Source organism: Bos javanicus, chromosome 8 (genome assembly GCF_032452875.1).
Source record: "Bos javanicus breed banteng chromosome 8, ARS-OSU_banteng_1.0, whole genome shotgun sequence".
NCBI lineage: Eukaryota > Metazoa > Chordata > Mammalia > Artiodactyla > Bovidae > Bos > Bos javanicus.
Window position 1 is genome coordinate 8,890,400 of NC_083875.1, and position 18,142 is coordinate 8,908,541.

Below are 18,142 nucleotides of genomic sequence, written 5' to 3' on the forward strand. Positions count from 1 at the left end.
AAAAACTAAATTCCCCGCATGTAACTGTTACCAAAGGCCCATAATAAGAAATTTGTGCTTTTTCTTCCCAATACAAAACTGCACACCTACCACAAAATCTTGGGTCATATTTTAGGTGAAACGATCTCCATCAATTATTCTTTCTCTGCTACAAAATTACAGATACTCAAAATATTTAATCCAAAATTTTAATGGGAAAGTAGTGCCTTCCAATATTGGAAAACTTAAAACCCTTGCTGATTGTTTTCTACCCTTGGGAAAGGATGCACGACATAGAGGAAATGAAGTCCAGAATCTCTCTCAAACCAATTTTATTTTATTTGGTAATTTCATTCTTGCTTTCAAATCCCAGTGAATAGAGAAAGCAGGTGTCTGCCTCACTAATCATAGCCCTGGGTTTAATAACTCAAAGTTGGGTCTCCTAAGATAAAGTCTCTAAGGAAAACACTTAATGTAGAATATGACAAGCTTTCCCTAATGAGCAATTCAGTGAGAATTTTGCAGCATCCCTGGAGACAAAGGGAGGTACTTTGGAGTATTGTAAACCACGGCTAGAGATCACAGACTCCCTCTGAACTTGCCCACAAGCACCTGTTCAGGAAGGATACTGATCGTCTCAAAGCTGTCAAAGGAAGAAATCTCAGTCTTTTTCTTGGAAATTCACTCCTAGACACATTTTACATATACGTCACTTAGCACAGTGGCAAGCACATAAGTAGGCGAGATACAACATTGGCGTTATGTAGCTTGTACTTTTCTGGAAAATGCCCTTTCAGGGGTAAAGATGAAGGTGATCACCCTGCTGCCCAAACACGTCCTGGGTTCCTTCCTCAGTTTCTCCTTCTTCCAGATTCTTTTGTCCGGTTTTTCTGAAGATAAATTAGTAAAAGTAGTCTAGGCACACAAGACTATGATATTAGAGATAAGCAGAAACAGAAATAAAACAAATTATAACCACTGCATAGTTCCTACTCATTTATTAGTGTAGAATTTTCTGCAGGTTGGTGACCATTTTACAGGTTGAAAAAAATTAACTTCAAGGCAGTATAAACAATTTCCTCAAAGTTGGTATTGTAGCAGATTTGTGTGTTATCAATTCATTTTCACACAAAACTACTGGAAATTTGTTTGGGACATTTCCAGTCAACCACTGGCTGAAATGGATACGAGCCATCCTTTTAGCTGCTAACTGTAATGAGGTGTAGCAGTCTGAGACGATGACGCCCATTGCACAGCAATGCTGAAGTTAATTATCTACACCTTCCCAAACTGTCCTGACACCCTAACCACTGTTCTGTGAGTTATGGGCTGTGGAATAAACAACTGGGACCCTAATATGCTAATACTGCACAGAATACTGGAATTAAAAGTCCAAGCAGCAGTCGCTCCCAGCCTTTTGATTTCACAGACCACTATAAAAATCTCTCGGGATGGCAAGCTTTTTATTTTTACCAAATAAGGGCATAGAGTAGACAATTTTTTTTAACTGAAAAAATATTTTGAAGTCATTATACCATCTTTTCTTTTTCCTGTTTTGCCTCAGATCAACACCCTTCTGCTGGTCATTCAGCAACGGTGGGTTGAGACTTCCAGCACCAAGCCTAACCTTGCACTTAGGGTCCACAGGTCACAGCTTACGCACACTGACCCATAGCACGGTCGATTCCAGACAGGGCTCTTTCCTTATTCCTTCAAACTACAAATCCCACCTCCATCCCACGCCTACTGACTCACTGCCACCGTTAACTTGGATCCACCCCACTCCTACCAACTCACTACCACCGTTCACTTGGAGACAGAAATTTCACAAACCCCTAACTGAGGCCATGGCATTTACAGCTCTTTTTGTTCCTTTCCTTTAACTTTCAGATATTTTATTTAACAAAAGTATTACTAAAAAGCTCCTTCAGGGGACAAAGCTACTTTATTTGGACAAAATTTGCTACATATACAGAAAAACGTGAGATGTATTTCCAGTCAGCCCAATCCCAATCATTTGGTAATTACAGCCAAAAGTTTGGAAACTCTTACTGGAGACATGACCTGTTTACAATATTTTTATTTTATGTGGAAAACACACACACACGAGCAGCTTCTACTAATATCTGTACATTTTATGAGAAGTGAAAATAGTTTCATGCTATAAAAGTTTACTCAAAAACAATTTCAAATTATTAGGCTTTAAATAATGAGATGATTTAATTTTATTAGAATAACAGTCAGAATATTATATTCAGTATATACTCTTCTACATAAAACACATTTGCATGTGTTTCTGAAAGCTACTTGTAAAAAAAAATTGTTTAGAGGTACTATCTATCACATTTTGAAAATGCCCGGGTACTTTGGCAGTATTTTCTAAGCATTATGTTAATTTGTGTATTTTTTTAAAGTAAGACAAAACTGGATGGTCAATACGGGTTTGTGTATTGTTCTAAAATCTGGCATATTCTTTGACAAAGTTTATTGATGTTGTTTTCTCTGCACATGATTTGTTTTACTAGCATCTGGGGGAAACATGGATCTCTTCTAACTTTCTCACTAACTCATGACTCCAGGAACCAGCAAGCTTACAGAGAAGTCAGACTGGCTCATCCTGTGCCTGAGGTGAGATGAAGTTCATTCCTGGCTCTCAGGAGGACTGAGGGACAGTGGCCAGCCACACCCGACTGAGCACAATCAGAGATGCCTGCCAACAACACAGCTAAGAAGCTCTCTTTAAGATACTATGGACTTTTACAGGCAAATCTTAGATAGCCAAGAGTGCTAAGTCGGCCTCTATTCTATTTCCCCACAGGAACATGCAGGGAGGGAGATGGAAATGCAAGGACACAAGGAGACGCCTTCAGAGTAAAGCAGCAGGAACCTCCCGTTGCAGGCGGAACAAAATACGACAAGAGGGAAGAAGCCTGGACAGTGTGGTTATATAATTCTATCCTGACCTAAGACAAAGGGGCGGAAATTGGGCTATGTTTAGAAGAGTTGAAAAGGAAATGGAATAAAATTACCCAGGAAGGAGAAGTGGAGCAGACTTAACAGATCTGATCAATTCTGGAATCCTTTATACTCAATGCTTTCCCCACATTTAGGTCAAGAGTTCAGAAACGAAAGGACAGAGACCAAGCATCAGAGCACAGATGAACTTAGGCTCTTCCGTCAGGGCAGGTGAAATTGAGAGCACATATTGTAAAATCCAAACACTATATTCCAAAAGGAACACAGAAACACCTTTGAATGCGTGACATCTAACTTTAGTCAGGCTGAAAGAGCCAGGCTCCCTCCACCAGTGTGAACGATCAAGAGTCAGCTGTCCTGGTGGCAATGTTTTAGAGGCTAGAGTTGTGCTTTTCTTAGTCAAGATACATTTTATCTGTCTACAGGTCCAGTTCACAGAAGACATTCAAATTATGTTTCACGTACAAAAGCAGTGAAGTCTAAGGTGTTTCCAGTGTGCTGTGCTGTGATATGATGATCTTCCATCTTTCTACTCATCCCAAAATTACTTTCTTCAGATTTCTTATTTTTCAAGGATGACCTTCTCAGTGGAGTTGTATTTTGCAGAAAAGTCCCAATGTACACTGTAATGAGCAGTTGGTCTGAGATTCCAAAATGGAGATGAGAGCTACTAAAAATGGAATTTTTTTCAAAACACACTGCTAATTTAAGATAAACCCAAGTATTTGGAGTCAAAACATAAACTGAAGGCAGTTTTCTCTAAAGTTATAAATAGATTAATAAAATTCAGAAATAATCATACACTCAAGAAAACCTGCAAGGAATAAAGAATGAAGTATCTCAACAATCTTCCTGAAAATGTGCTACAAATTTCAGCGTCACAAATAACAGAATCCCACATTTCCAGTCACTGTGTTCATTTGAAGTACACATTTCATTTGTACTATGAATGTGATATCCTAAAACATGAGAAAAAGTCACATGTAGGTAGAAAATCTTTATAATAATTAAAAATTTTAGAGGAAGTATGCTTATTTTTTAAAACAAAACATTAATATTCAATTTACTATGAAATAAATGCCCCTAAGCCAGCAGGAGGTAGGTACTACCTAGGAGGGTGGTCCCACACCTGATGCCTCAGGCCCTGTTCTTACCATCTGCACCTTCTCGCAGCCCTCTGCAGAAGGCTTTTTCACCATGACGTCACAAAGCTCTGCACTTGTGGCTTCAACAGTTCAGTGTGCACGGCGGTAAGTATCCTTCAGGATCTGGTGCTCCATTCAAAGGTGACAACTACTGATGGAGAGTGACAACAAAGCCGGAACAAGGTCAGGTGTAAAGTGAAGATGGTCTTTAAGATCAGGGCTTCCTGGATGACAACCAACGTCTACACTCAGAAACTGTAGTTTTGTCGTGGAAATGATCCAAAGCTTTCTTCTGATCTTCCAAACAGGGTCTAAAACGTCCAAAATACAGACAGCCGTCGTCTGAGGCTCACTGTCGTGTGTGTGCTGCTGAGTATTGGCTCTCCCCACATATCTAATCGACCTTGGGTAACTGAGTCAGCCTCTGAGCCTCACAGTGATGTGCACGGCTGTGACGAGCAGCGAGCCAAGGACGTACAGACCTTCCCGTGGGACATACACACTAGAAAGGCTACTGTCGTACAACTGAGGCCAACGTAAAACAAATTTAGGTTTCATTTAGAAGTTTCTAGAAGGCAACCATCAAATACTGACTATATTCATGCCATCAACTCTCCACTATGTTCAGGATTCTACAATAGTTCTTGAAATTATACAACAGGGACAAAAGACCCGCTTTTATGGTATTTTCTCTAATATTTAAGACATTTTAAATTAAGCTAATCCTTGAGCCACATGCCCATTCATAACATACCAAAATGAAATCAAACTCTTTACTAGGAAACACACTTGTATTTCCCAATATCACCTGCCACTATCTTTAAAATAATAGTATGCCAGTGAGAACTACTCAAATTAACATCAGAATGTCTACCCTTCAGGAGATTTCCCATACTATCTCATAATCTCCAGGAAACCAATTCCCTGCCTTCAAGCATCTTAGCTTAGTTATATAAGAGCTTACCCCTCCCCTCATCCCCACCATCATCTTTATTCTTAGGCTCTTAAGTTTTTCCCTCTCTTGGGTCTCTTTCATTTGTACTCACAGTGTTCAGAATCTAAGAAGGTCTTTAAAATATTCATTCCAGTAGGGACCAAGTCTTTTCCTGGCTAATTCCTTTGGGATATATCAAATGCCTAGGCCCAGTCAATACTGTGGCTAGGATTGGCTAAGAGGAAACACCTCTATTGACAAAAGTATCACAGAAGGACCATTTTTTTAAAAAGTCAGTTGTAATGGGAAAGCAGCAAAATAGGCAATACATATTTAGGTTAAAATGTAACTTGATTTTTAAAAATTCTGATTTTTTCATTGTGCCATTTATTAAATATGTATCAGCCAATTCCTATTAAACCAAGCAAAGCAAAGGGAAGAAGGATGCAGATACAGGATAAACTGTGTATTTTATACAGTTTATCAGGTTCTATACGCCTTCTAATAGAAATGTTATCAAAATTTCTGTTCTACCAATTTCTGTATTACTGGATTATCTACTAATAATAAAACTTGGAATAAATAATTAACACCCTACTGAGCTAGCACTCAGTCTCTAAAGTTCCTTGAATTCTCCTCATCCTTTCCCTTTAATCTTTTTTCAATTGCTCTGAATAAGGTCTTAAAAAAAATCAACCTTTCCCCAGTTTTGGTCAAAAGAAAAGGGAGGCAATCATATTTGACCATCAATATAACTACCCATCCCAGAATGCTTAAATCTCTTAATCCCAGCAGGACAAGCCAGAGAGGACCACCACCAGTCACGGCACTGCAGTCATCCAAAGAACGCCTGATTCTCCTATCAAACGCCAGTTCTCCACCCATCCCTTTGGTGAGAATGCTCTAGTTCACACTCTGGGTCTACTTCAGAGTAACCCCCAGTTTTAAAACAGTGCACGTGGAATACAGGCAGCATTCCCGTTTTAAGGGAAATAGTCCTTCTTGGAAAGTCAAGTTTTGTTCCTTCTCCTTTTCTTTCACACAGTCTGTTTCCTGGCCATTTGCCTTTCCTAATTCATTCATTCAACAACAAGGAGAGAGAAGCAGGCGAAACCGAGCGGCTCCTTTCCCTCTTTATTGGCACTTCCGTCCCACATGATGATATCTAATTTCAAAACTGGCAGCATTTTGCCACTGGTGTATCTGGATATATTGGGTAGAATCTGCATTTCCTGCTATGACCATGCTGAGGCCATTTCCAGGTTGAAGTTTTGTAATTACTACCTTTAGGACTGTCGCCTGACAATTATTTCATCTTTCTCCTCCTGATCAAGAATCACCTCTGACTAAGGAAGTGACACTACATGAGGTAGAGAGAAAGGCAAAAAAGCTGATCAAATTGGCATGGGAAGATTATATAAACTGCCTGGGAGAATACAAGGTCCATAAAACCCCCCAAATCTTCAAAAGATAACTGTCTCCAGAGTATGACATTGATACTAACAGCTGAGAATTTGAGACATGCATGCTAACTTAGAAATACAAAATTATAATGCCTATTCTTCTATATGTTTTATTAAATCTATTGATTCACCTAGTAAGTTATTATATATACAAAAACAACAATTTCCAGAGTTCCTAAATATTTCCAACATATTCAACTTAGGGATCCAAGATTCTGAACATGCCATCACCAAAAAAAATTGCAAACCTAAAAAACAAAAAGGAAAAAAAATTAAACAATGTCAAAAGGAAAAGATTTTCTTAGAAAAGGTCAGTATTTTATAATTTTCAAAATGACATTTTAAACTTAATGCTTTTCCCCCCATTTACAGTTATAAGTTTTTAAAGACTAACATCAAAGTTCTCCTTAATAACAAAGCTGTTTACTTACAACAAAATAAATACTGAACTATACTCATGCACGTTACCTATTTAAATATTTACTGGGTCAAAATACCTTCATATTTACAATTTGAAAATATAAAGTGGTACTGGTTTTGGCTTTTTCTTTTTTTAAGCTATCATTAAGGTAACAAACATTCAGATGCATAAATGAAAGTTTTTATCTCCTTCTTATGTAACTCACCTTGGAAACTACGTTTTAGCCAGTTAACAGTGGTTAAAGTCTTCGTACTTCTATTACACTAGCTTTTAGCACGTGAAATAAGAAAGATGACCTTCAAAGTTCTTGTAAACTCAAAAAGGATCTATCTATATAGGATTTATTTGAAAAAGAAAAACAATTTTGTTTTGGAAAATATAAGACATGGTTATTTTTAACCAGTAATTCTCATAAAAACATTAATACAAAAAATGAACTATAGGAACAATTCTCCTAATTACAAGTTTAAAAACCATGCTATTTAGGCCAGCCTATTTAATGATTCCATAGAAAATTGAAAGTTCAGAGTTCACATTTCCAAAAGAAGAGGAAAACAACAAATTAGTAAACAAAATAAAACAAAAGGAAACAATCTATTGTATACTGCTTTTTTTTAGAACAAGGCTAGGCTGAATTATTTAAGTATAAATTGAGCTCACAGATATAAGCTTATTGCACTCTGGATTAGCCAAAACAATGCCTGGATTTACGTAACATGTAAATAAGTTTATCATCACAGAAGGTCATATAACATGAAATAGAAGAATATATTTTATAAATTTTAGGTCATTCTCAACATCTGACAAAATACTATCCATAAAATACTATTTGTGATACTATTTGTAAGAAAATACTGTTTGTAGGGAAATTAGGTGATGTTTAGAACTATACTATAACTGAGTCTCTAGAAGAAAACATGAAAATAAACACGAGTTAAAAAAAATAATTCTTAATGCTGTCAGTATTTTAGAATTTGCCCTCTGTATTACTCTCTGGAATAGAATGACTATTTCATTTCCTCAGCATCTCATCAATTAAACAAACTGATATATAATTTATTTAGACTAAATGTAAGTAAATTTATAATATTTTTGCTATTAATGCCATTACATGTAGTAGAGGAAATGAAATAACATAAAGAACCACTTACTCTGAAAAAGTAGCTAAGTATAAGATCTGAATTTTAGCCAGGGATCTGCTGAGATTCCATTCTGGGGGGGTCTGGAAGGATCAGGTCTAGGAATTGCCTGCTACATCAACACATTTAACAGGACATGGTCCATCGGAATAAACTTAATAAAGAGAGCCTCTACACCCCCCTAAAATGTTTTACTATAATAGAGTGCTGCTATCATAAAATATATTTTGAACTAAGATACATGCAATAATTGGACCAGAGTTAACTGATAGAACTAACACTCTTAATGGGCACTTCACATTAAAAAAAAAAAACAAAAACACATACATACATAAAACATGAAAATTCTTTATAACAGAAAAACCTGTGGCAAGAATTTTTACTATCTAGTCTGAAAAACTTGTTAAATCCACAGTTCCTTTTGAGAGCAGACTATATTGGATTTCAAAGGGGGGAAAATTATTTCAATCTGCAAATACCTACCAGTCTGAGGTGCTTTCCTATAATAAACATTTTGCTGCTACTTAAGTAGCTCACAAGATCTCAATTTTTTCAAAGTAATGTTTAACCAACTCTAAAAGGTTTAATTGATATATGGTTTTATATAATTAATCCTTTTGCTATTAAACACTTGAACCAGTTTAGTTAGGGTGCCAGCATGTTGTTTAACATCTTTTGTTCACAACTTACAAAAAAAATTAAGCTTGTAAAGAAAGGAATTGGGGTAGGAGAGGAGAGACAGAAAAACATGAAGGCCTCTCTTTGTCTCAGGCTTTGCCATTACCATTCTGTCTGCAGTGGTTTCAGGACGAGGCGATCGCACACCTTCTAGTCAGAAATCAGATGACCTCAAAACAACCTCATTTCAGTCTTAGGCCTCATGTCTTTCGTTTAGAGCTAAAAACAAAAATACATGTGAATGAACAAAAGGTCATGAAATGAAATCTCTAACATGACACTGAAATGTAAAATATTAGAAGCCATTATTAATCTCAGAAAAATGAAAATGTACACATTTCCATCCAGAGTATCGTAACCTTACTTAGAATGAGAGGGTACCCTTCTTACCCTGTCAGCTGCTAGGTATGACAATAATGACAATTTAATTCCAAGGTGGTTCAACAGAGCCAGAGTAGTATTTTATTCATTCATCTCCTGAGATGATGAAATGTTTAGTTCTTACAGAGTTAAACATAACAATATCATTAATGAAGCTAATGATGTTAGAGAGCAACTAAGCTCTTCTTTATGCACATAAACCGAGGCAAGAAAGAAGTGTAATAATGAACCAGAAGAGTGGTCTGGGCCTAAGAAACACACTTTTGTGTGTTCTAAGAACTCCTCCTTCCAACAGTAAAGTAGACGGAAATTAACCTGTTTCTACAATCAAAAAGTGCTCCACTCATTCAACAAACTGAATGTTCTAAGTGCTGGAAGCCAAATGCTAAAGATGAGAGATGGCTCCAAACCTCAGTGAGTGGGATCCTAGCCTTTTATTTCCTAACTTTTTGTCTTAGGTCTGGGTTATAACGTGGAGAGGACAGAAAATAAGGACTGCTCTGTTTCCACGAGAGGAGGAAGGCAGTAGGTATCAGGGACAACAGAATGAGACGGTAGGGCTGGAAACAAAACCCAACGAGAAGCCCTGCGTTCACGATGCAAGTGAATTCAGTCACCAACTGGTCTCTTTTTACTTTTTTTTTTAATTTTAACTTTTTTGGCTGTGCTGGTCTTTGCTGCCGCAGGTGGGCTTTCTCTAGCTACGCTCTCATTGTGGTGTGAGAGCGTCTCACTGTGGTGGCTTCTCATTGCCGAGCATGGGCTCAAGCTCGTGGGCTTCTGTACTTGTGGCTCACAGGCTCTACAGCACGGGCTCAGTAGCTACGGTGCTTCACAGCGTGTGGGATCTTCCCAGACTGGGGATCAAACCAGTGTCCCTCACATTGCAAGGCAGATTCTTAACTACTGTACCACCAGGGAACCCCTGGTCTCTATTTTAATGTGAACCTTGTGTTTTCAAAACCCTACATTAATCCTGAAAATTAGTTCTCTTTCATTTGTACAGCCTCAGTGGTTTCAACAAGTGTAAACATTTCAGACTATTTTGTAAAGTTAAACGAGCCAAGAAACTTTGAAAATCACTTACTATAAGAGTACTTCATTCACCTGAAGCTACAATTTAAAACTCAGAAACTCTGTAGCCAAAGTTCCACTAAAAGAGATGGCCTTAAACTATAGTGTAATGAAAATGAATATCTTACAAATTTTTATGCCATTCATAAATATCCACCAAGTAAAATACATGAATTACCACTAACGTCTACACATTGTTTAATGTTTCGCATTTCTCTGCTTGATCTACACCAACGAAATTCTTTAACTGTATATGAATATGGTACCTTACCAAAAAATATCAAAATATATACATATGATTCAATTTAAACTCTATGTTTGTCTTAAATCAGGGGTCATAAACACATCTGAATTAGCTTATCTTCTTAATTTTTTATGTGAACTCCAACTAAATCTAGTATCTAGACAACTGTTACAAAGTTAAATGGTTTGACTTTGAAGTTTCTAGGTCTCAGAACCATCCTGTAATAAACTGTAATTTATACTTAAATATTTAGAATAAAGAAGACAATAACTGTTTTGAGTCATATCTAGATTTAGGGTATGATTTGCCTCAAGTGAAAATATTAAAAACAAATTCAATAAGCTTTGAAGATCATTTTCCCGTGGATGTTCATAAGATGATTCTGTAAGCTTTTTATTCTGATGCATTAAAATTTTCATCAAGGAAAACTGCATGCCGGTCTTATTTGTAAGCAGTCAGTGCTGCCTCATTTATCACGTATGTCGTAGATTCCTGTTTTCCGTTGCAATAAATTTCAAAGAAAACATAAATAATCGATAGATACACATTTTTTCTATAAGCCTTAAACACTTACCTAAAAATCTCAAACTTGTGTCTTACATCAACAAAGAGAACTTGCAGTTCTTCTCAACTCATATTTCCTAGCATTCTTTGGCAAAAATCAAAAAGTAGCTGCCTCTTCAAAACTCAAATCTCTCCCTTGAGCAACTTTTAGCCTCATGCATACTATGTTCACAGCTTCATTTCCCCCTTTTGCTTCCGTCATAGTATGTTCTGTCATACAAATTACAGCTCCATCATGTTTCCTGAACCAATTCATCCAACCCAGAAAATGCAACAACAAATATCTGATACTATTCTTCAAGTTCTACAGTTTTCACTGCTCCCACTTTGGTCAAGGCCTTTAATGATAAGCCAAGAGATTTTAATACTCAGAAGACATGTTTTACAGCTAATTAAGGCAAGTAATTTTATACTCAGTTTTAAACTATACTAATCATAAAACTCCATGTGTCACTTCAAGACTCCTATACTGAGGTCTCCTGTTTAATAAAATCAAACAGTTCCATTAAGTTAATTATAAATTTCAACAAATCATAGAATCAAATTTCTATAAAAACAATGCCTATCTGTTTAAGTGTATCCAATGAAATATACGTTCTCATGAAAATCAGTCCCTTAGTTTAGATGATACTATAAGTGCCATACATTTATCAGTCAGAAAATCTCAAATTTAAGGATTCTATGGGAAGATGGGAAAATGTTCCAAAAAATCATGTTGAGACAACTGCTAGCCACTTGGAAAACTTATGGCTAAATCCTTACCTTCATTCCTTTACAAAACAAATTCCAGATATACCACAATTAAAGTTAAAACATGAGACTATAAAAATTCTTGAAGAAAAAATTATTTAATAAATTTTGAAATACAGGAAGGACTTTGATTTTTTTAATTGTAGAAGTCAAAAAGAAGTCACAATTGATATTATAAAAGACAAATCAAACAAAAATCAATTATAAACAAAAACAAACAATAAACCAAGATAAATATTTGCATCAAATATTAATATGCACAGTCTTGACAAATTGCTAAGAAAAAGACAATTCATTGGAAAATGGGCAATGACTACAGACAATTCACTGAAAAATAAAAATGATCTATAAACATGAAAACATCTTCAAACACTCATAATTTAAGAAATGCAAGTTAAAACAACATACTAAAGGATGAGCAATGACAATCAAGAACCGGGAGGATGGGGTGCTCAACCATACCACTAGGAGAGGTGTAAACTGATACTAAATGTTTGTGGAACAATGGTAATATCTATAGAAATGTGGAAACCTACATGTTTTTGACCCACAAATTTGACTTCTAGGACCAGGATTCTTTATATTTCTTCTTTCATGTAACCAAAATATTTGTACAAGGAGACTATAATGACAATGTTACAGCTCTAACATTAATGTACAATAACAAAAAAAAAATGTGGAAAATCATCCTAATGTCTGTCAAAAGGAAGCTGGTTTAAAAAAATTATGTTTCATTTCATCTAGCTGAGGAAAGGCGTCCTAGATAAACAGGTTTCACCAACTATCTGAAAGAACAGCAGTCCTATAAAACCATTCATACGCCAAAATGGAATAAAGCAAAGAAGCAATTACCTTAGGTCACATCCTGCTAACGGATGCACAAAATAAATCGAGATAAGCACGGATGCTCACAAAGTTCAAAGCTATGGAAGCTAGATACCGAGATGCTGAGTGTGGTTCCTGGGGAAGGACTTGAGTGGGGCCATTTTCACTTACTGGGGTGCACACTGCCTCTGTAACAGCCCGCTGGAAGACAGACACTGAAGGCTATTTTGGCTTTTTGCTTTTTTTTTTCATAAAAGCAAAAATCCTCCTTGGAATTCTTCTGGTTAGAGAAAACAGGCACTCAAGTAGGACTTTCTTTACAATGAAGTAGAATAAAGAGAATTTTCGAAAAGTAGGGGATATCAGTATCAGTAAGTGCATAAATGACACCACTAAACAGATAGATATACAATATCATTCATTAAAAAAATAATTTTTAAAAAGTATGCAAAAGTGTGAGTAAAAAAAGGGAAAAAAACATGAAAATTATGAAAAGCTATCCAAGAAACTGTCAAAACATATAAGAACGGGGGAAGGGCTTTCTACTTATTACTTTATAACTACTGTATATAATTTTTGTTATATATGTAATTATTGTTCTATAACTAAAATGTTTTTCAAGGATGCTTTGCTATTTCGGCATTTCAAGACTATGGATTGATTTCTCAAAATGGAAGAGAATTTACAGCCTTGAGTTATGTTTCACGAGCCATCCTCTGAACATGAGGATGTTTGAGGACCACAGAGGCACTCAGTGGTCAGCCCGATATAAACTGTCATCATGGCCCTGGGCACTGTGCTTCTTGAAGCTGGCCACCACTAGCTTCTTCATGCTCTTAAATCTGCACCTGCAGGCAAAGTACACTCTCACTCTTATAAACGAGGGGCAGGTTGCAAGGTTTAGTTTACATTTAAGTGCCTAATGGGCTATCCAATAACAGCCCAGCATGTGCCTCAAAGTCAGTCATCGCTTGTTTACCATACCCTCTATCCTAGAGATAGGGCCAGTCCAATGAGCGTGTTGTTGCTAAAGATGTCTCCTGTGATCGTAGTCGCCAAACCCAACTCCTTCAAATAACAATCTTGCCATTCAATGTGATACCCACTATGATAGACAATACATGAAACTGGCCAGGATTTCCAATAAAACATTGCTGAAGAAAATCAGTCTCCTAGGAAGGAGGAAAAAATGAACAAAATAGGCTCCAAAAAAAAAAAAAAAAACTGTCCATTTAAAAATGGTCTTAACTCTACAAACCTTTTCACGATTATCCCAAATCAGCACTAAGCAGAGACAGAACTTCTGAATTATTCAGCAGGACAAGAAGGCATATCTCCTCCTCTGGCACGTCTAGATGTTGGCACTTGCAGGAGCCCTTCACCCTCAAAAGTTTATGACAAATGCACCTGATAATTACAGTGCACCATTTCTCACTGGGAGCCACGGTGCGTAACCACTGGCATGTACACAATTTTGAACATTTTCAACCTGCATTTTTCTTCAATTATTAGGCCACTATAATTGAAAGTGCTGTGGGACTTATCAGCGTATTAATTAATGCTAATTAATTTTACCTGAGCCCTTACTAATATATTATAATAAATTCCAAACCCTTCTCTTGCTCCTATGTATGGGTACACAGGATCTCCTTTCTAAGGCTAACTCTTCCCCTATCACACAGTCCCTGTGGAATTTTATTCCATGAATGAGTCCCTCCTTCATTTACATCTTCCGTTTTCTCTCCAATGCTTCCTTTCCTTTTGTCTACAGACACTTTCAGATTTCCTGATCCAGAGCTAATCCACAATCCATTTCCTTGAACACACCACTGAGCTTAGCGAACGTCCTTCTTCCTCTTTGTGTTTCCTGCCAAATCTGTAGAGGGATCTACATTTGTTCATCTACTCTTTCCTGAAAAGTGACTGCATGCCAGAGCATGGGGACACACATCAGCGTGGCCTCCCGGGAGCTTATGGTTCCATTGCACAGGCAAGCAAATACAGTTTACTGCCAAGTACTCCTAAGGCCTCGCCTACAGGCTCCCTGCCTGCTCCTAACAGACAGCATCTCCTCTCTTCAACTGACAATTCAGTTTCTGAAATGACTTCTATCCTGAGCTTAAAAGCACGAGCTGTCGCTGATTTTTGTATCTTCCACTTCTCTCAGTATTTAGCTTAATGTTTTCTATATAGTAGGTATTCAAACGTGCACAGTGGACAGATCAGAACGGAAGAAAACAGACTGATAACAAAGCTAATTACAACAATTCAAGAAAGCAAGCATATTTAATAATATTCCCTATTAGTAGGTATATTTCAAATTACATTATGGATTTGCCCTATTTTCTCTCATAATGATGAAATATGTATGAACTCAAACAAGAAATGTCTTTAAACAAATGCCCTGGTACAATCTGATCACTCTGTGAACACAGTGCTCAGATTATGCTGCAATTCATGTGTGCTTACCACAGTAGCTGTGGGTGGCAGTGGTCTAGTTCTCCCATATTGAAACTATCAAAATTAGACATCCAGGTAAACTATACATTTAATTGAAAAAAATGATTACTTTGTTACAAATAATACAACCCAAAGGCAGCCCATACTAACTAGCCATTATATCCTGCAAGTTATTGCATGTATGCTTCCCTTTACATGTATGTGTGTATGGGGCTGTTTGAAACTTTGCAGAATACTACTATTCTTTCCATTCTTCATAGTTTTAGCAAATGCTAAACATCAATGTCCACCATGTGTATCGATTTTAGCAGCAAATTAACATACTTCTAGTAAATGAAAATAAGCACTGAGTATTTTCACCTTATTTTGGTAGGTCGAGCAAGATATCAAATTTAAGTTAAACATTTAAGGGTTCTGACTATATTCCATTAGAACTATTAGAACAAATCTAGAAGGATATTTAAGAGTTATTTTAGAAAGTGATATATTCATCTAACATAGCTGTAGGTATTTTAGCTCTTCTCAGGCCTTTTTTTTTTTAATTGGAGTATAATTGCTTTCCAATGTTGTGTTAGTTTCTACTGAACAACAACGTAAATCAGCCATTTGAATACAAATATCCCATCTCTCTTGAGCCTCTCTCCTACCCCTCCATCCCACCCCTCTAGGTCATTACAGAGCACTCTTGTGACTTCCAATAAATTTTATCTTCTGATAACTAACACTTCACATTCTTTAAAAATGATACAGTACAAAACTCTACACTTGGTTATGCTATATCTCACCTGACTTTTGGCTTATTTTTCCAAACTATCCAGAAGTTGAAATTCTCTTGATTCTGAAAACTGATATACTTCCCTCTTCCCCGGTTTTCAATTACAGAAATTCAGTTCAGCAAAGCTCACTCATGTTTGCTTCTCAGCTTTACAGAAGCAGGGCTATGATACCTGGAGAAAACATTTTATGTTCCACAAGCCCTCTGGAGTTATATTACCTAGCTGAATTCCAAGATCCAGAACTAATCTTCTGAGGGTGTACAAAAATAATCAGTTAAAGGTATCCAGTAGAGTCATCTCCCAGGGATGGACTGATTTCAATGGACTAAGACCAGAATACCAGTTCAGCAGTGAAGAGTTACAACAGCCAACAGAACCAAGAGAAATGAGTGCCCTCTGATCATTGTATTCTCATACACGCGTGTCCACAAGCAAACCATACTGGAAACCAATATATAATAAAAGGGAATCAGATAATTGAATCATTTGCTCACTGAACTCTTTCCATGTAGACACGCACACAGGAAGCTAAATTATAATCAAGCATTTGTTCAGGGAGCACAGAAATCTAAGCAACAGAATCCATCATCTAACATATTTTAAAACGTCAGGGTAAACAGTCTCTGGTATCATTCTCTACCACAGGATTATTACTCTAGTAAAACTGAGTTTTTATTCCAATCCCAAAGAAAGGCAATGCAAAAGAATGCTCAAAGTACCGCACAATTGCACTCATCTCATACACTAGTAATGCATAAAATTCTCCAAGCCAGGCTTCAGCAATACGTGAACCGTGAACTTCCTGATGTTCAAGCTGGTTTTAGAAAAGGCAGAGGAACCAGAGATCAAATTGCCAACATCTGATGGATCATTGAAAAAGCAAGAGAATTCCAGAAAAATGTCTATTTCTGCTTTACTGACTATACCAAAGCCTTTGACTGTGTGGATCACAATAAACTGTGGGAAATTCTGAAAGAGACGGGAATACCAGACCACCTGACCTGCCTCTTGAGAAATCTGTATGCAGGTCAGGAAGCAACAGTTAGAACTGGACATGGAACAACAGACTGGTTCCAAATAGGAAAAGGAGTACATCAAGGCTGTATATTGTCACCCTGCTTATTTAACTTCTATGCAGAGTACATCATGAGAAACGCTGGACTGGAAGAAACACAACCTGGAATCAAGATTGCCAGGAGAAATATCAATAATCTCAGATATGCAGATGACACCACCCTTATGGCAGAAAGTGAAGAGGAACTAAAAAGCCTCTTGATGAAAGTGAAAGTGGAGAGTGAAAAAGTTGGCTTAAAGCTCAACATTCAGAAAACGAAGATTATGGCATCCAGTCCCATCACTTCACGGGAAATAGATGGGGGAAACAGTGGAAACAGTGTCAGACTTTATTTTTCTGGGCTCCCAAATCACTGCAGATGGTGACTGCAGCCATGAAATTAAAAGACGCTTACTCCTTGGAAGGAAAGTTATGACCACTCTAGATAGCATATTCAAAAGCAGAGACATTACTTTGCCAACAAACGTTCGTCTAGTCAAGGCTATGGTTTTTCCTGTGGTCATGTATGCATGTGAGAGTTGGACTGTGAAGAAGGCTGAGCGCCAAAGAATTGATGCTTTTGAACTGTGGTGTTGGAGAAGACTCTTGAGAGTCCCTTGGACTACAAGGAGATCCAACCAGTCCATTCTGAAGGAGATCAGTACTGGGATTTCTTTGGAAGGAATGATGCTAAAGCTGAAACTCCAGTACTTTGGCCACCTCATGCGAAGAGTTGACTCATTGGAAAAGACTCTGATGCTGGGAGGGATTGGGGGCAGGAGGAGAAGGAGACAACAGAGGATGAGATGGCTGGATGGCATCACTGACTCAATGGACGTGAGTCTGAGTGAACTCCAGGAGTTGGTGATGGACAGGGAGGCCTGGCTTGCTGTGATTCATGAGGTCGCAAAGAGTCGGACACGACGGAGCGACTGAACTGAACTAGATAATCCAGGATAATCACACCATCTCCAAATCCTTAACTTAATCACATCCACAAAGTCTCTTCTGCATTGTGACTTAACATACTTATAGTTTCTGGGCCTTAGGATGTGACATCATCGAGGATCATGATTTTGCCTACACAGAGTTACTGCACATATACTACAGTCTTACCACTGACTCTATGTCACCCATTTTAAATTTGGTGAAAATGTTCAATTTATCTGGGAACTTAAATACTAATTAACTAAGGAGGACATGGCAATTTCCATGCATAGTTTATACTAAAATTAGACTTCAGTTTTCTATTTCTGTTTTTACACAACATGAGTGATGT

The 18,142-nt window shown here is 37.2% G+C and overlaps 1 protein-coding gene across 1 annotated transcript in view; it reads right to left on the bottom strand.

Moving 5' to 3' along the window:
• Window positions 1-1,905: 1,905 nt before the first annotated feature.
• The window catches only part of LOC133252429 (XK-related protein 6-like), a 93,192-nt gene continuing 76,955 nt past the window's right edge, over window positions 1,906-18,142 (bottom strand). Inside the window, exons 2-3 of the mRNA XM_061425023.1 lie at window positions 8,842-8,954; window positions 1,906-6,745 (exon numbers count right to left, since the gene is read on the bottom strand). Of these exons, the coding sequence (XP_061281007.1) occupies window positions 8,936-8,954 (19 nt within the window). The 3' untranslated portion in view covers window positions 1,906-6,745; window positions 8,842-8,935. The remainder of the gene's footprint in view (window positions 6,746-8,841; window positions 8,955-18,142) is intronic.